This window comes from Enhydra lutris, unplaced genomic scaffold, assembly GCF_002288905.1.
Source record: "Enhydra lutris kenyoni isolate GAN:26980312 unplaced genomic scaffold, ASM228890v2 scaffoldscaffold13, whole genome shotgun sequence".
Taxonomy (NCBI): domain Eukaryota; kingdom Metazoa; phylum Chordata; class Mammalia; order Carnivora; family Mustelidae; genus Enhydra; species Enhydra lutris.
Window position 1 is genome coordinate 9,910,867 of NW_019154097.1, and position 19,869 is coordinate 9,930,735.

Here is a 19,869-nt window from a genome sequence, read left to right on the forward strand (position 1 = left end):
TTAAAACTTCCAGCTCTCTCCTATCACCTGCTAGATAACAGGCATAGATGCATTTGAGGACTTAATGTTTCCTAGAGATGACTGCTTTTCTTTCTCTCCATCCTTTTTCATGCATAGAATAACAGTAGATAATCAACACATATTTATTGTAATAAAGGTGGAATCCATGCTGCCGGGGGATACCTAGTGCTGAACTGCCACAACTTAGGAAACATTTCACCATAAGAAAAAATTTTAAAGGTCACATTCCTACACTAGCACCAAAGGATTTCTATTTTGTTAATTCACAACACAACGTGAAAGAGCTCTGTCTCTCCTCCCTCCTCCACACAGGCCCACTAACCTGCTGCCCAGAATCTTGGAGCTAATTCTGTCGCACCCTTTGTCCTTGTCTGTATTAACATAGTTCAGGAACAAGGACTCTAGGTCATCTCTCTCGTGCTCCATACAGCTCCACACAATGCTAATTGATCCAGTCTCCCACCATCCTCCACCCCTAAGCTGCTGCCCTATGAAATGTAAAACTCCCACATGTGTCACCACTAAAGTCCCTCACCTTCTTAACCTTGTCTGAACAGTGCCTTCCCTTACTATGAACTTGGCCTCTTAATTATACTGCTTCTCTAGAGCCCTCCTGGTAGCTTTGCTTTATCTCCCACACCCTTTGTGCTATTTTACTTGAAGATAGGGTAAGTGCTGTCCTTGCTCCTCACTGCCTTTTCTAGACTGTTGCTCTATTCCCCTCAGAAACCACTGGTTTCTCTGTCAAGGGCCTGTGCTCCCATCTAAGACAGATTACTACCAAGGTCACTCTCTTCAATGACAGGCTTGATGGTGCTACTTCCCTGCTCAAAACCCTTGGTATTTCCTTTTGAGTCTATGATAAAATGTTAACTTCCTCTGCCTGGAATCTAGCGCTCTCCTCTTTGGAGTTCGTACCTACTTCTTTTATTCTCAGATAGATAGGGCCCTTGATACGCCCAATCCAATAACCCAGAAGGTGAATCTAGTCCCTGGACATGCCTGTGTTAATCAGAACTCCTTGATTACAAATGACAAAAATGAGACTGAGCAAAGAAGGGAACCTACTGGCTTGTGTAACTATAAAGTCCTCTATGTACCAATATAGAAAGGTGGTCAAAACATGTTAAAAGATGGGGTGCCTGGGTGGCTCCGTGGGTTAAAGCCTCTGCCTTCGGCTCAGGTCATGATCTCAGGGTCCTGAGATCGAGCCCTGCATTGGGCTCTCTGCTCAGCGGGGAGCCTGCTTCCTCCTCTCTCTCTGCCTGCCTCTCTGCCTACTTGTGATCTCTCTCTGTCAAATAAATAAATAAAATCTTAAAAAAAAAACATCTTAAGAGAAATACAGGTTGTGGAACAGCATGTGTAGTGTGGTTCTACTTCATATATTTTTTAATCTACTTATGAGTGTGTATGTTTATATGCCTGGAGAGAAAGAAAACATCTAAAAGAATAAATACACTTCATATATTAACAATGATTAATTTCTAGTGAGTAAAACATTGATGACACATTTTTCAATTTATACCCTTATGAATTAGAGTGTTTTATAATTTTTTAAAGGTTCAGATTTATGCTTGACTAATGGTACCACCATGCTAATGCATAGCCATCACATACTATCCAATATGCAGCCACTAGCCATGAATAGGTATTAAATTTAAATAAATTAAGATGAGATAAAATTTTTAAGTTCTGTTCTTCAGTTGCAGTCACCATATCTCAAGGGTTTGATAGCCACATATCCCTAAGTGGCTAACATACTGGGAGTACAGATATAGAACATTTCCATCAATGCAAAACATTTCTTCATGATGGGAAGCATCTGGTAAGCTAGATGAACCTAGATGCTCACCTGATTGCTTTCACTAGGGTAAGTGGCTTCACTGAGACGAAGCCAGAGTGAAGCAGGTGCAGCCCGGAGCACCTGTGTGCGATCTGACAGCCGCCAGGAGTTTGAGGGAAGATTCAAGTCTGTGTTCGTTTATGCAAGATCTTGTAATGTCTTTGGGAGAGGCACTCTGTTAGAGGCAATTTATTCATTAATTTTAACGGAGACAAGGAAAATCCCTACCCAGTAATTTTTAAAGGAAATGAAAACCTATAAATCTTTTGCCATGTTGAGATTTACCTGTTTTAATTAGAAAGAAAAACAAACTGGTTGATTTAAGAGTGTTTTTCCTTTTCTTCTCATTTGCCTAATTCCCAAGTAACTTAGCATTGCATATGGAGAAAGAAGAATCATGTTCCTTTCTGGTAGGGAAATTAAAATGGTATCTTAAGTATTTTGGCTTAAAATTATTTGAAAGCAGGGGCGCCTGGGTGGCTCAGTGGGTTATGCCGCTGCCTTCGGCTCAGGTCATGATCTCAGGGTCCTGGGATCGAGCCCCGCATCGGGCTCTCTGCTCGGCAAGGAGCCTGCTTCCTCCTCTCTCTCTGCCTGCCTCTCTGCCTGCTTGTGATCTCTGTCTGTCAAATAAATAAATTAAAAAAAAAATTATTAAAAAAAATAAAAATAAAAAAATAAAATTATTTGAAAGCAAACATAGGAAGCTCTACTTTCCTTAGTTGTTTTTTTTTTCCTAGTTGGAATCTTCAATATTTGTTTTACATAATATGCAGAAAATTCAGTGTTAGTGTCTTGTTTCTATTCTGATTTAACCTCATAAAATCATTTTCCAGTGCCTTTTTTCCAAAGTAGATCCGGAATTTAAATAACAAACAGGAATTCACAATAATTTTTTTATTTAAAAAAATTGTGTGATTTTATTTAAGATGTTACAGATTACAGTATGATTTCAATATTTAAGTAGCAACTTATTATATCTCTGTCATCCTTTTAAAACCATAAAAACAAAAGGTCCATGAAAATCTTTTTTTTAGAGCAAAGTAATTACAACTTTATTTGACCACAGATCTCTTGCCCTTCCTCCGTCTTTCCGAAGTACTTATTAACATCTTCCATACCAGAGATCACTGTTCAGAGCACATTGATTTATATCTAAAACTTAGTTTTAACCAATATACTAATAAACCATCCCAAAAAGATTCAGGTGATATGTTCCTTGAACAAATGACAGGGTTGCTATGAGTAAAACCAACTGTAGAATTTTATCCATTCAATCAAGTGACATCTTTTAAATACCTATTATGTCCCTGTGCTAAGCTGGGGCTACCTTTCCCTTAGGGCCTCACTGCTTGGTGGTGGGAGACACAGGGAAACAGAGGATGACCATGCAGTGTCCTAAGTGTTGGGATCGTATGAGATCTGCACAGGAGCAATCTCATCACACTGCAGAGGTGGTCAAGGAGGACTTCCAGAGCAATTTCAGGAGTTTTGGTGTGTACTGTCCATCCACTTCTGGGTTCTTTATAAAGCCCTCTGCACCTAACACCCTGCATCAAAGTAGTCCTAATGATGAAAAACATATTCCATGCCTCCATCCCCAAATATAGAAAAGTAGAGAATCAGAATCTACCTTGAAGACCCATAGAACCCAATCCTATTATAGAAAGATCCATAATGTCTGGGCAAATTTCTTTTGTTGGGCTTAAATCCTACCCTATTTTCCTGAGATTAAATGGATTCTGTTGTTGAAACCCCTAAGTAAGTTACCATTACTTGAAACATCATACATTAGGATTTTGATGTTATTATGGTATGGATAGACCAAAGGAAGTAAGAAAAAAGTCCTCTTTTTTCTTAAGAGGAGGTCCAAGACTCAAGATGATTAGTTAGGACAAATTAGAAAGCTATTCTCTAGGCTGAATGTCAACCCAGTCTCCCCAAGGCTAAGTCCGTGCTCACTGAAAAAGCAAAGGCTGCCATGATGGTGATTCAGATCCTGGGGGCGTGCATACACCTGTGACACCAGGTTTTGCTCCTACAGTGGCTATGCCTGCTGATCAAGTCCATATCTCTTTTACCAAAAAGTTCTGTTGATTATTAATGAGAGAAGTTTTAAAGATGGCAAGAAAATTACTTTTCCTTTTGAAATTATAGTATGAATGTAGTTTCTTCAATTGGCTCTTTAAAAATTAAGAAGTCCTCATCCTCACAGATTAATAAGATTTTCTTCCCCTACTTCCACTCACACTCCCTTAGACATACTTATTCAGTTAATAAGTCTGCTTCATATGCTCGACTGTCCGAAATGACCTAAGCCTTCATTCCTTTGAGAAGGGCTCACTCTATTGATGCTTGAACAATCATATTTCCAAAGATTTTCTTCAGTGTTTTTGATTGGAGTAGAAGACACACCGAAAACTCATAATTTCTTCTCATTTCTGCACCATTCTCCCCTTCTCCCACAAGAGGAAAGTAATGCCTTCCGTATCTAAAGACTGGCATTCTAATAGCCACTTCTTATTCTTGTAGCTTACCCAATGGTGCTCATTCCTATAAGGAAGTCAGGAACTGAGACAGTTGAATCCAAAAATATTTGTGACCTTGGAGCAGAAGCTCCATTCCTTTCACAACAGGGTAGGTTGTTTTGGCCATGACTCTTTGGAGTCCTGTAACTCCAAACTCTGTAACTTTCCCATAACAGAAAACCCATTGCTCTATGGGAGGCTGAAAACAAAATTTTTAATAAGGATTTAAGTGAATCCTATGAAACTCAGGAGGCATAGACTGGCCACAGCATAAACTAAAATAAGAAACTAAAAAACCATCAAAAGCAAAATTATCCATTCTCTCCAGGCCTTATGGACTCTTGACTTTGCACTTCATTCTTCTCTATGTAGATCTCTCCATTAACTCTCACAGGTCTCCCACATGCAGACAGCCACACAAGGCAGCACTGTAGCTCCAGAACTTCTATGTCCTGAGTTCAAGTGGTCAACAAAGACACACAGAGTCTGTGACTGTCACTTCTAATTCTTAAGAGAGAAGTTCATGGGCCTACCTTGAGCCAAGTATCTACTCTTAGTCGAGTTCTCTCTAGCCAGGGAATGATGTCAACTGTTAGGGGCAGTGAGATATTTTCTGTCTTTCAAAAAGCTTGAGTAGAAGTGAAATATACATTTATCCATGTTAAGCCTCAAAGGAATAACCAAAGTGTCTGTTTTTTCTGGTTTGAGATAAAATCACAAATTGATTTGGTTACTCTGTTCATTTCATACCAGTCAGAATCTCTGCACTTATATTTAATTCAAGAGCAATTACTTAATTAAAATTAGAAATCAAATTAATTACTCCAGAGTAAATATATGCAATCTATTAAATAAACAACACATTTCAATTTTAGGGCCCATAGGAGGAAAATACTTAGAGGACCCTGGTGTGGAGAAGCTCAGGAACTTCTGCCTTAGCAGAAGAAAGGCAGCTCCAGGTTCTGGGGTTTATGAAGGAGATTCAGTGAAAGCATAAAAGCTTCAATTCTGCTCATCTGCTAGAACATCCCCCATGGGGCTGACCTGTTCATAGTGGTTACTAGAGAGCTTCCCCCCTTATTTTATTTTTCTGTGTTATTTAACAAATTGCCACACACATAGCCACTTAAAAACACACAAACTTATCTTGTGCTTTCTGTGGGTTAGAGTCTGTGTGTGAGTTAGTGGGGGGTCTTCTGCTCAAGGTGTCAAGGTGTCCAGGTGTCAGCTGGGACTGTAATCTCATCTGAGGCCTAGGGTCTTCTTTCAAGCTCACTAGTTGCTGGCAGAATTCAGTTCCTGTAGGGCTGAGATCCTCCGTCCCTAGAGTCAGCCCATCGTTCCTGGCTACGTGGACCTCTCCACAATATGGTAGTTTGCCAACAAGGTGTTTCTACTGCTTCAAATCTCATAATTTCATTTAAAGGTCTCAAGTGATTAGTAGGTCAGGCCTGCCCAGGATAATTTCTCTCTTTTATTAACCTAACGGTAATAATCAGGGACCTTAATCACATCATTATAGTTCCTACACCTTTGCTATATAATATACCATAATCAAGGAATAGCATTCCGTTATATTCATAGGTTTTACCCACACAAAGAGGATCATACCAAGCATGAACACTAGGGTGCAGAAGTCTCAGCAGAATTCTGCCTGCTGCAATAAAATGAAGAGAAAGAAGAGTGAAGATTGATCTTGGTTCAGCCTCTCCCAGGCTTAAAGTCACCATCCTTTGGCATAAAGCAGAATTAGGCTATGGGCGTCAGTATGCTCAAACTGAAGGAAATCTCAGTAATATAAACATTTGTACCTCTTAAGCCTAGTTTTGACTGTTTATCTCTTATATTGGCCTGATTTATTTTTGCTGACTTAATCATTTATTATATATTTGCATAGTATGTATAATATTATAAGGTCCTTTATATATTGGATAATCCTTTGCCATCTGCAAAGAGTTTCTCCAGGTCTTCTCATTTGATCCCATTTCTCATGTTGTCTCATTCCCATTAGGGTATTTCCCCTCATGCGGGTCAGAGGATTAGAGAAGCTAGAGCCATGCATCTAGGATTACAAAGTCAGTGACAGAACAAACACCAAAAGTTAGGTCTTCATCTCCAAATTATGGTCCCCGCTCCTTTTTGATCCTCTTTTGCATCATGAGAATATGATGGCTCCCAGTGCCACCTCCCTTTGGTTCTCAACTAAGAAGAAGTTGAACACAGTTTCTGTCTCCTTTCTCCAATCTTCTGTGTCATCTTTGAGAAGTAAGCAGACCAGGATTTTGTTTGCCTACCCTTCTCCTACAGGACTGTAGGCCCCCTACATATTGATATGCTGGGTAACAGTTTAAATTTTGTTGAGTTTCTGATTGGCCAATTGATTTTATGTAATTGATTTTAGGTTTTCCAGTTAACAGGTTCTGTTGTTTATTCTGTTTTGGGAAGGCTGAGGATGGCCAAGAACTCCCCTTTATCAGCAAGTACCTTGTAAGCCATGAGTTAAAACAGTATTTTTTACATATATTACTTTTCACATTTATGTGTTTTATATCATTACTATATCCATTTTACATATGAAGGAACTGAGATTCAGAGAGATTTTATATATTACCTGAAGCCATACAGGTAGCAAATGGTGCATTTAGTAGTCTTTAAGCTCCAAAGGCCATAAACTTCTATAATACCATATAACCAGCTCAGACATCACTGCTGACATAATCCTTCCCTGTCTCATCCTATGTCTGTCATAGTTAATATTCTCTTCTTGATTTCATCATAACATCCATCCATCCTCCCTTCCATCCTTCCACACATTTATCCTTCCATCCGTCCACCCATCCATCTGTCCTCCAATTATAACAACTAACCAGTGTTAAACACCTATCATTTGGCCACTTGCTCATATCCTGGTAAAATGAAGAACTCTTTCCTTCCTACATTCCTACCACTAGCTGATAGGTTTAACACATAGTTGGTATTCAGTAATTGTCTGCTGACTTACAATGCTTCTGCTGAGAAGCTTGAGACTAGCACTCAAATCAACTTAGTTTACTTTAACAAAGGAGGTAGTAGGACTGTGGAGTTTTAGACCATAGAGACCATTTATACACTGCTTCCATCTACCTCTTACCTTCTCTTAAGTAGGTAATAAATAAAATGCAGATCAAAGTCATCCAGAACTTTCTCCTCGAAGCCTTCTCTTGACTCCTCAGGTCATCACTCTCACTTTCTTACACATTTAACATCATTGAGTTTTGGCCTCCTCCCTGCCCCCCACCCCCGCCACCCCAACCCAGAGGCCTGAGGCAGCCTGGGGAAGTGCAGGGCCAGTAAAGGGCAAGGTTGGTGAGCTTCTCAGGCCAGAGTTCTGAGCCTTCCCATCCACCAGCCCCCGAAGTCATTCAAAGCCTTGCTGTAGAACTTTACATTTATCACTAATGAATGTTCTCAAATGACAAAATCATTTTGAATTTTTATTCTGCTTTCTCTGATATTAGCTGTGCTTGCCAATTTTGTGTTGTTATATTCATCCATGTCATTGAATTTTTAAAAGTCCTTAATGGCAGAAGATCAAAGAGAAAATTCTGTGGCCCAATTTAGCTTAACTTAGACTTAATAATTATCCTTTCCTTAGTGTAATTGTGTATCTACCGAGAATATTATACACTTGACATTTCTCCATATTATTCACCAATAAATAACAAATTTGATGCTAGAGGATAGAAATGGGGGGACAAAAAAGACAAGAATGTTATATTTATATCTGTTCTTTAAAGAGTGGCCAGGCAGGAAGGCCTAAGCAGCCTGGACTGAGAGGAAGACCTGTGTATTTTCTCCTAACTGAGGAGTAATGCCTGATGAGGTTTACTGGCTTGTTCTCTAGTCAAATGATAGGCTTCTTCTCTCCATTACCAAAACATGGGTAGGACAAAGCCCAAGGTGTACGACAGAGAGAAAATTGCTTAATTTACCTGAAATAGCTATCACTGAAGATTTGGGAGGAGTAGAAAGACACAATCATATGTGTCTTAGGATCATAACTCTTTAGCAGCAAAGTAGGTGATGGCACGAAGGGGCTGAGATCCCAAAGGCAACAAGAGCAGGTGGGACAAGATTTCAGAAGTGTACTTGGCGGAGTATGGGGCCCTGAATAAGAACATGGCAGCTGGCAGAACAAAAATACGATAAATAGGAGGGGCAGTGTAGTAAGAAAGACCTGACAACTAACCAAGGATGGCATGAGGAGGAGTGAAAAGGGTGAAGGTAGAATGGTCTGGAATAATGTTGATAATTCTAATGCGGGTGACTGAGAAGGTATTGATTAATTTACCAGGATAGAGAAACTCAAGAAAAGTGGCAGGTGAAGGGGAGGAGAAATGCCAAACTCCATTTCAGACTTAACGACCATCTGTGGACCACAAGGTTGGTGGTCAGGGGAGTGTGCAGGGGGGCCAAGAGTGGTGATAGGAAGGGTCGATAGAATCAACATAAGAGTAGAATCCATAGAAGGGTGCCTGGGTGGCTCAGTGGGTTAAAGCCTCTGCCTTAGGCTCTGTTCGTGATCCCAGGGTCCTGGGATCAAGCCCCACATAGGGCTCTCTGCTCGGCGGGGGGCCTGCTTTCCCTTCTCTCTCTGCCTGCCTCTCTGCCTACTTGTGATCTCTGTCTGTCAAATAAATAAATAAATAAAGAGTAGAATCCATAGAAAGAGATGTGATCTCCCAAGAAGAGAGCATGGAAAGGAGGGGCAAGGATAGATCCTAGGAGGGTACTACTGTTTACAAACCAAGCACAGTAAAAAGGAAGTAAAAGCAGTCCAGGAAAGAATGGTCAGAGACAGGAGAAAGTAGTGGTTTTAAATACTAAGAAAGGAGAGAGGTGGTGGGGGGGGAGGGCTCAGGTAACCCCCATCTTACCCCAATGCCATGTAAAAAAGCATTGAAAAGAACAAGCATGTTGTATGAAAGTGTTGAGTCACTATATTGTACACATGAGACTAATATACAGTATGTTAACTAACGAGTTTAAATAAAAATTTTTTTAAAAAAGGAAAGAATAAGCCTATAGCACTCAAAGAACAAGAGAAAGGATTAAACACTTACCATGTGCTAAGCATTTTACAGACATTATCTCATTATGCTAACTGCAGGTTTAAAGTATAAAAGAATGGTTACATGGCACCAGAGGTTCAAATCCTGACTCCACCATTCACTAGGTCTGTGAGCTTTAATTAATTTTCTTCTCTTTTTTTAAATTTTCTCATCTTTTAATGAGGGTAACCCAGTATCTCACAGTGAGGCATGAGTATCATGTAAGATAATGCATTTCAAGTTATACAGCTTGTTACATGGCTAATCAATGAGTCCTTACTATCCTTTATTTGGGATTGCCTCTATAATATCTGTCTCCCCCACAGAAAGCCCCACATGTCCAAAGATCATGTCTGTTTGGTTAACAGTCTTATTATTGGTTATTCAATTTTGTTAGCAGGTGAATGCCCCCAATGCCTGCACATAGTAGGCACTCAATAAATATTAGTTGAATGACTGAACAACCTCATTTCATCCACATATTCTTGCCTATGGGTATACCTTTGTTCTCATTAAAGAAGGGGGGCGAGTTCACCTACATACACTGGTCTATTGTAAGTTTTCCAGATTTCACAAGAGAATGTTATTCTTAACCACAGCTTAATTGCCTATTAATTAAAAAACACAGGTCTGAGGAGGGAAATGGAGAATTATTCATCAAAAGGCATAGTTTCAGTTTCAATTAAGTAAGATGAATAAGCTAAAAAAAATCTGATGTACATTACACCTGTGACCAGTAATACCATATAGCATGCTTATGTATTTGTCAAGGGGTTTGATCTCATCTTATGTTCTTACCACAGTAAAATAAATTTTTCAAAAATTCTCTCAGAAAATATGAACTATAAAGGCCAAATAAGGATCAAATATACTGACAAAGGAGAATTAACTAATGGCTTAATAATTTTATTTTTACTCCTTCATATCTTAAGAGATAGTATTGTTTGCAAATAGCAAACTGAGAATAGTTACATGGCTCATATTTGTAGAAAAACTCATATTTGTAGAAATACAATATTTATCAAGAACCATATTTTGTAGATGGAAAAACTATCTGATTATTCAGTCCTGGCTAATGTGATGATTTTATATTCTCTTACATACTTTGGTGCATGTGGTATTTGTTGCTTATTCAGGAAAAAATTTATATTCTACTCAAGTTTTAATAAAAAAATAGCTAACAGTTGTTGAGTACCTGATAAGTGGTTTTGATATCCTAAATCATATAGTTCTCATACCATTCCAAAGAGAACTCATTTCTCATGTAAGGAGTGAGTTACCCATTTCACAGGTGAGGAAACTAAGGAATAGATAGGTTATGTAATTGATTCAAAGTCATACAGTGGTAATCAGTGGATTTGGGATTTGAACCTGTGTGTATTAGTCACTTTTAAGTATAAGGAACTTGCACACTATCAGATAAGTATCAAATAAAATCATGCTTCATTGAAGGATTTTTGTTTTACTCTCAGTAAGAAATACATTTCATACTATATTATACACACTTCCTCTGCCTGTATGTTATATACTAAACAAGTGTCACATAAAAACACTTGCTCTTACTATGTGTGAAACTCTCTGATATATGCAATTCTATTCTGTTCTCTTCCACTAAAGGAATTCTAGTTGAACTCCGAAGTTGTGTACATTTGTTTCATAACCCAATAATGGTTTAAGACCTGCAGTTTGGAAAACCACCATACTAAGGGACATATTAAGAGTCAGTGATACTAAATGAGTATAATAATAACTAGAGATACTGTTTACTAAGCATTTACTATGTCCCCAAATACTGTTGTTGATGTTTATGTACAATATCCTCAATTCTCATTACAACCTTGAAAAGTAGCTAAAATTTTTCTCACATAAGAACTGGGATGTGGAGAAGTTAAGGGACTTGTCCTACAGAGATGAGCCTGATTAAAGTTCTTCCACTATCTAATAATAACATGTAAGTATATTCAACAATTAAATCAGTAAAAAAAAATACAGGTCTGTATTTCACTAGCAGGTTACTTACTAGAAAATAGTCTCCAATTGACTGCCACCTAATAGTTTCTAAAAAACCTAAGCTGAGAGAAACAATATCTGGGAAGGAGTACTTGAAGTATATGTAGTCTGGTTCATTCTTCCTAGTCAGACAGTGCTTTAAATACACAGTTAATATACAGTTTAATATACCATTCTTGTGCTACCCCATTTTTCAAATGGAGAAACTGAAGCACAAGATTTTAAATCCCATGCCTAAAAAGCAGCAGAGTGAATTTCCAACCCAGGAAATGTGTCCCACACTCTAAGTCTTTAGAGTGCTATCTCTCTAGTATCAACCTAGACTGAACCATAACACCCACCTCCTCAATTCTGTCCCACAGTATTGTTTTTGTGCATTTTGCTTTGATGTGATGTCATCAGCCTATGTTAAGAATTGACAGGGGAAGGGACATGTGGGTGGCTCAGTCAGTTAAGCCTCCAACTCTTGATTTTGCACTCAGGTCATGGTCTTGGAGCCGCGAGGTTGGTGCCACATCAGGCTTCGAGCTCAGGGGGGGTGTCTGCTTGAGATTCTCTCTCTCTCCTTCTGCCCCTCCCCGTGCTCGCACCCCCCCAAATAAATAAATACATCTTAAAAAAAAAAAAAGTATTGACATGGAGTCCCATATGAGAAACAGCACCATTGTACTCCACATTGAGCCCTTATTTATCACACCACACCTTTTATAAGAACCTAGGAAGAATTCCAGTCCAGTTACTATATTAGAAAGATTCTACCTATCTTTATCCATTGGTTAGTTTTATCTTACAGATACTGTGAAATGTGCAACTGACCAGCATTTCCCTATTGTATTGACTATTAGAAAACTTATACTCCAGGATGGAATTCTGTCTCCTTACTTATGTCCTTTCTTCTTTTGTTCCAACTTCTCACCAATGCTCACTAACTTTATTTGATGGAGTTGATAAAACTCCTTTTTGGAACAAAATGAGAATATATAAACATGCTTCATTGCATATTTATGAGTTAGTTATTAACTTTCCTACAAATAAGGAAACTGACACTAGAAAACATTTGAATAAACCACTCAAGTCTGTAGTACCCAGTCTACCGCTTAATGTCATGCTGACATTTGTGACTTGATTTTCCGCAGGCCACCTAAGTTTGGGGAGAGAAATGCATCATATTTAGTCATCATCCTGGGTCCACCCCATGAGTTGTGTGACATTATGCAAGTCATGTAGTCTCTCTGTGCCTCTATTTCATCACCTGAAAAATGGAAATAATAATATACCTACCATGCAGGGTCATTGGGCAGAAGCAGAGTTAATGTATGTAAAGTTTTTAGACAGTACCTGGGACTTAATGCATCATATATATCCTGACCCTTATCGGCACCATCTCTTCCTCCTCTTTCTTGGCTCTTACCTCTGTTGTTTATGTGGAGAACTTCCAACCCCTCTCAGAGGGTCACACTTACTTCTAAAGGTGCCCATGGAGGTCTCACAAGGGCTCATGATCCGTTTTCTTATGTTTTCCCTCCAGCTTATGACCTTGGTTCACACTTCCATTAGCGCCCTACCTGTGGGTTTCCCACCCCAGCCCTTGTGTGCAGCTACAGACACTCGTGCCTAGCTGGCTCTTTCTTAATATGAAAAGCATGCAAGTCCTTCTTGTGTATCATTTCCGGGAGTCCTCACTAAGACATTACCTCTGCATCACAACCACACTGAATCTTACTCTCTAAGCTCTGATACAGTTCTCCTTCTGCTGAGTTTCTTTTATCCCTGCTGTCTTTGGAACTGATCATATACCCCTGGGGCTTAGTTCAAACCAGTCTCCTAAACAGACCCCATGCTGTCCTCTCCATCCCCTTGTACTCCCTTCTCTTCCATCCATCAGCCCTTTATCTATTCTTCTGTCAACTCCCTCCCTACCAGTTCACCAGACACAGGCAGCCATGTATGACCCCTAGCTGGGGATCAGCTGACACCCTCCTACAGATCTACCAACAATCGCCTGGTTCTTGTGTTGATGAGCACTCCCCAGCCGGATCACAAATTCTGCACCTTCACAGCACTTAGTTTGGGACTGAACATAGAGGCAGTTACCACAAACAGTTGTTGGTTGACTGATAAATTTGCAGTGGGCTTGATAGCTGCTGGCAAAACCAGAATGAGAAAACCCTTTAGGGAGGAAAACATTCATTGCCTCAGGTAGAGTGACCTAGCACCCCAGTTAGTTTGGGATGATCTCAGTTTGAGCACTGAAAGGTCCCATGTCCCAGGAACCCCTTAGTCTTGAGCAAACAGAGATGGTTCATCACCTAGACTGGGCTTCCCCAGCTTCACATATGCCCCTTACACTCCAGACCCGATACCAGTCCTCTCATTCCAACCTCACATGTCTGCTCCCAGGCTCCTGGATGAGTACACACACTTGTCCACACACACACACATACTCATATTCACTTGCTGTCTTGAGTCATACCATCATTACCCATTCCCCCACTCTTTGAGCTTATATCAGGTCATATAAATTAATGTCCACAATTGCTCCAGACTTTACAGACCCAAGGAAAGTGTACTGTCATCTCCGCCCTTACCCTCAGCTTTGTGACCGTCCCCATTATCACTCTTCGTGACCTTCACTTTTCTCTAATCACTGGAGGGTAGTGATCCCAACCCTGAGAGGCAGGATTTCAGATATTGCTGGCTTCTGCCTTCTGAATCCTTGTGGAACGGTCAGGATTTAATGTGTTTTTATATACCAGATTGTCATTCTTGGGAAGTGAAGCTGAGGAAAAACCGTGGTACGTAAGGCCCTTCCCCCCGCCCCAACAGCCATAATTGCTCCTTTCACACCGGTATCATCAACCCTCCACTAGCACTTGGGTCCGGCACAGCCTCACCATCTGCTCATGTGACACCAACATTATGGCCTCCCTCCATGCATCCCTAAATGGGGCTGGAGAAGGCAACAGAGATGGCAAATGTGCCAGCTGGCACCAGCGACCCAGACCTAGACAGTGATGGATCATGGCCCAGGACCGAGAGGAAGGAGGGAGGACTCTGATGGCTAATCGCGCACTGTCACCAGAGTGGCAAGGCAGACCTCTTCTGCTCATGGAAGCAGAACCACTGCAGTGTTTCTGTTCCTGCAGTAAATGCAAAGCTGCTTTTTAATATGTGGTCCCAAGAGAATGTTCCATAGAAAAGAAACCTAGAAATCAAGATCTGAATTATTCTGGCTTTGCTTCTGTACGTGTCTCATTGGCGTTACAGGGGACTCTCCAGGGAGTTTGAGCATTACTTGAAGATGGCAGGCGGGGGTTCTGGCTGATCAGGGAGAATGATCAGGGTCAGTAGACTTATGCTTCCGGGTCAGTTCTGTCCACCAGGCTGCCCAAGTTCCCACCTTCCTATAACACCCTGAGTCTCCGAGGCTCTCTGTTCCTTACTTACTGTCCTGCAACTGACTGATTCGCACATTCATTCTGTTCTCTCTCAGTGCTGCTTCCGGGATTGAACTGGCCAGACAGCTGTTCGAGATTTATTCTATAGATTTCAAATTTAGGCATACTGGCCTTGGCTTTTTTGTTGGCATTAGTATTGATTTTGATGTATTTGAAGTTAAGATGGTTCTATGTTCTAAAAGCTTCTAGTCTACGTTTTTCTAGTGAGTCTTTTTACCTATGTACATTTTCGCTTTTGTGGACTTTACTTTCATCCCGCCCATTTTAAAATGGAAGTGGTAGCACAGGGGTGTCCAGTAAAATCTGACACTTGTCCTCGGTGGAGGAAGCTAGATGCCATTTTTGTTTTTGTTTTATTCAAAAGCTCCCGTAGATCCCGTCTGTTCTCCAAGTGGCTGTTTCCTGCCTGTTTTCCAAGTAGTTGTTTCTCAAGGGCTGATGAAGCCATGGGACAGAAATATGTTTCCAGCCACATGGAGGAGATGTCTAGAAATCCCAGATCAGGCCTGTGCAGGAGACACAGACAGCCCTAGAGGGAAAGCCCCCCAAACTGTGGAAATCATAGTGTTTCCTCAGCTCCAAAACATTCAGGTCACCTGACTAGGCTCCTTCCCATCAGGTCAGCTCAGTTGACCAGTGAAATAAGAAAGGAAGAGAAACTTCGTGACCTCGAGGAGATATACTAGCTGTCAGCAGGAGCACCCATTAGCAGGGGCAGCTTTGGAGCACCTCTCTCTCATACTTATCCAAATCTCCTCTCTGGGGCTAAAAAGAAAAGAAAGCAGAGAGGGCTGACCCGAGCACTGGTGATTTACACTTGGTAAATTCACCGAGAAATACCGTCAGGCACTGAGAAACACACGGGAGTATCCAGAGATGACGAGATGGTCAGAAGTTGTGTCCACTGGGGGAGAGGGGGAGGAAAGGCCAGAGAGCAGAATACAGTCCTTGTAGAACCAGAGATAAGTCATGTCTGAAGGGCGGTGCTTGGGAAGTGTGGTTTGCGACCTACCTGGAGATAAAGAAAGGAGGCAATGGTTGAGATCAAGGACAAAGACCCTTCTAGCAGAATTGTTAGGAGTTCACGTTTAAGACACACTACAGCTCAAAGCTCCTGAATGCTTTCAGCTGTAACGAGGAGGCACTGCAGGGATAAGATCACAAGTAGAGGCTGTGTCGGGTTTCAGAGAGTGGCCAGAGTGTAGAGCTTCTCTGCAATGCTGGGGCTAAAGAAATGGATAGGAAACAGGTAAAAAAGTGCCTCTCTGCATTAGAGTTGAGCCTGTGCCTCCCCGCCATAACTCTTCAGGCTTTTGTGGAGGGTGAAATTTTGATCCCATGATACAGGTGTTTTTTTGGGTTTTTTTGTTTGTTTGTTTGTTTTTTCTCCTGGGGATCAGAAAATGTGGGTTTCTAGTCCCAGACTTACACTAACTAGCTATGTCATGACATTGGGTTAGTCATTCCAGGGCTGGAATAAGAACTTCTTACTTTTTAGCCTTCCTAAACCCTTCTTTTCTCCTCATTGCCCCATATGTACTTCCAAACAAAAACAATTTTAAGCCATAAATGACGTACAAAGACATCCTCCCAAGATCTGATTTTTTTTCCATAATGATTACTTTGATACTTTTTTTAAAAAAATCAACACTTTAAAAAAATTTTTTTTCCTCTATTTTAGTTTCCCTGCTTTGCTGATTCTCAACCTAAGTACCTGTTTAGATAACCTGTTGGATGATTCAGCAGTGCTCAGTTCCCCTTGCTGGGCCTCTGCCTTCTCATCTAGGAAATAAAGGTTTAGATGGGAAGATCTCCAGGACCTCTTCCAGCTTAATTTTCTGTAATTTCATAACCTCAAAAACCTGTCTCCTAGCTACCTTTATCACCATCTTACTTGGCATTTTAGTGTTTCCAAATATGAATAAGAAAACTAATGTTGGCTTTTTCATATTCCCTCAACTTCTCATACCCAAAGGCTACATCTAAACCTTGGTGAGTATCTGGGACATTTGTGAGTCAAAATGAAAGACTAAGTATGTCCCCTTTTATATCTAAACCTTATGAAGGATCTGTGTCTATGATAAGATATTACCAGGAAAGCCCTGGATTTACTGGTGGAAAGCATTTTGGAATAAAGGCACCTTTTTGGAGAAGGTGACAGCTGTGCCTGGTCTAGGATTCCTGGACCATGTGTTTGTCCCTGCTAGTAATTTAGGGTGTGGTTCTAGGCTTTAACGTTTCTAGGCTTCAGCTTTCCTGTTTGTTCATTCATTCATGATTTACCTGCCTCTAATATTTTATAAGAAGGTAAGTCTATCTCTAATACTTTATGAAATTTCTCACATCTACATCTTGCCAGTTCTTATGCCACTGCCCCTTGACTTTTCACCACTGACCCAATTGGAAATACTGCCTTGGCTCCCAAGCGTCCTCTGAGAGGGTGGCCAGCAGAAGCGGGGTCTCCCTCCAAGCCTTGCCGTGGTCTGCCTTTCCGATGGGAGCTGTTCATTATTTTCTGGAAGGTTTCTATAACAGATGTTACAAGGCAGACAAGCAAGCACACACTCCCCGAGCCCAGAGCATGCTGAGCCAGGCACGCACACACTTGCCAATACCAAAAGGAGGAGAGCGGCTGGGGTGATGGAGGGAGTGTGTTCTGCGGGGCGAGCGCTGCTCCGAAGTCCTGCTAATGTCTCTGTGTGGCCATGCTGTATTTTCAGCTTGTCATCATGGCTGGGACAGTGCTGCTTGCCTACTACTTCGAATGCACTGACACTTTTCAGGTGCATATCCAAGGATTCTTCTGTCAGGACGGAGACTTAATGAAGCCTTACCCAGGGACAGAGGAAGAAAGCTTCATCACCCCTCTGGTGCTCTATTGTGTGCTGGCTGCCACCCCAACTGCTATTGTAAGTACAGAATAGACTTCCTTCGTTACTGTCAGATCTGAAATAACATTTCCTGTCTTCCTTTTCTCCTTTTTCTCCCTTACTGGGCTTTCAGCAGCAGCCTTATTGGGGTGTCCTGTTCCAGCCAAAGCCCTGAATGGAACTCTGCATTTTTAAAAAATCTCATTAAAATAGGTCTTGTCTTTTATAGGTGGCTTTTGTTTTTTGGTGTCTGAATGTATATAACTATATGCATTTTGTAAGTAAGTGGGAATGTTCTAAATCAACAGGCTTGATTGGCTAATACTTTAGTGAAGAGCAGCCGCTGTGCTCTCCGGAAAAAAAAAATATGCTGCGGGTGGTATTCAGGAGAGGTCTCGAATGTAAATGCTGGCGCTGATTTAAAGACTCAGATCGGAGTGGAACAGACTCCCCAGGGCCTGCGTCTCCTGCTGTCCTGATTGAACTTCCAGATGGGCTGTTGCGAGAATCGCTTGACCTAAGTTTGCTGTGATTCATCCTTGGTGGCTCTGGCTGTGTTCACATTACATCACGTTCAATTCAGCTGCAACTTTACCTTCATTTATTTCATTCTTCTCTCTCATGAGGCAAAAGAATTGGCTGGACTATTCTCAGAAGAAACTGTTTCAAAAGCATAAACTCAACAGATCTGTGTTATCCAGTAAAGGGCTTGAACCCTTAGACATTTTAATTTCAGTTTTAAAAATGACTTTGTGAGTGTTTTAAGATAAACCTTTCTGTGTCTGAACAGGCTACAAAGTCAGATTAGTTGGGATGAAATCTCCGCTGTCATTTCCCCGTATCTCTTCTAAGAGCTACCTCCCCCAGCTCTGCCCCCTTCTCCCCCCTACCCTCTTCCTCTCCCCTCTTTTGGTAATAAAAATATTGACTGTCATGCTGAGAAATATTCTGATGGCTCAGACATTCAGTTCAAGTATTTTCTATGTAAATGTTTTGCTTGCTTTAAGATGAGTAATGGAATAGAATTTTGAGGAGAAAGAATATGGGCGTAATGAGTCATAGTACTTTAATTTCATTTTGATTATTGATCCTTGGCTCTACAAGCCCCCCCGCCATGCCCTTAAATGATAAGACTATGCTGTAGCAATTAAGGTCAGCAGTGATAAAACTGCGGTGTGTTGGGGGTGGTTAAAAATACAAGCTCTGCAGTCTAACACACCTGGATTCCCATTCTGTCTATGTGACTTTCAGCAAATCGCTTTCTTGCTCTCCTCCCCCCACCATAAAACAGGGATAACAGGACTCCCTATTTCATGGAGCTCTCATGAGATTTTAATAAGACGGTTCGTACGAATAACTCCACACAGTGTCTGGCATATACTAAGTGTTTAGAAGTAGGGGAACAAAGAACCTGGTTGGAAACTGTTTTTCAACCTTTTCAGAATCACAGACCAACTTCCAGTACCTGAAGAGAATGAGATTCCACTTAGAAACCCAGGAACTGCAGGCAGTAGACTTACTCCGGAATCATGTCCTGATGTCTGTCTCAGAAGCGTATCATTTTCTTACGTATTCAGACATCTCTCTGAGTAATATGTTGACTTACTAGTGTATTTTCCTCTCTTCTTCCTAGTCCCAGGATATATATCATTGCCTAGGTTCTCCTGTAATTACTTCTTGGAATTAGAGAAATTTTTTTCCATCCAAAAAAAAAAAAAAAAAAACCTAAATAAAGCAAGGGAAACTGATTAGGAAAAATTAGGACAAAAAAAAATTAGTGAATCAGAAAAAAATAGAATTAACAAATAAAATCAGGAGTTGATTCTTTGAAAAGTAAAATGTACAACCCCCTAGATAGTCTAATATAAGAAAGGCAGAAGTAAAAAAAAGTTAAAACATATACGTATATATGTATAAGCAAAAATACATGAACCTTTAAAAGTCTATATTGTATTTACAGGGCAGCTGGGTGGCTCATGCAGTTAAGCGTTTGTCTTTGGCTCAGGTCATGATCCCAGAGACCTGGGATCAAGTCCCACATCAGGC

The 19,869-nt window shown here is 40.7% G+C and overlaps 1 protein-coding gene across 1 annotated transcript in view; it reads left to right on the forward strand.

Moving 5' to 3' along the window:
• LOC111146296 (phospholipid phosphatase related 1) overlaps positions 1-19,869 on the forward strand; it is a 109,922-nt gene that overhangs the window by 49,902 nt on the left and 40,151 nt on the right. The window contains exon 2 of the mRNA XM_022501787.1: positions 17,674-17,862. Coding sequence (XP_022357495.1) covers positions 17,674-17,862 — 189 coding nt within the window. The remainder of the gene's footprint in view (positions 1-17,673; positions 17,863-19,869) is intronic.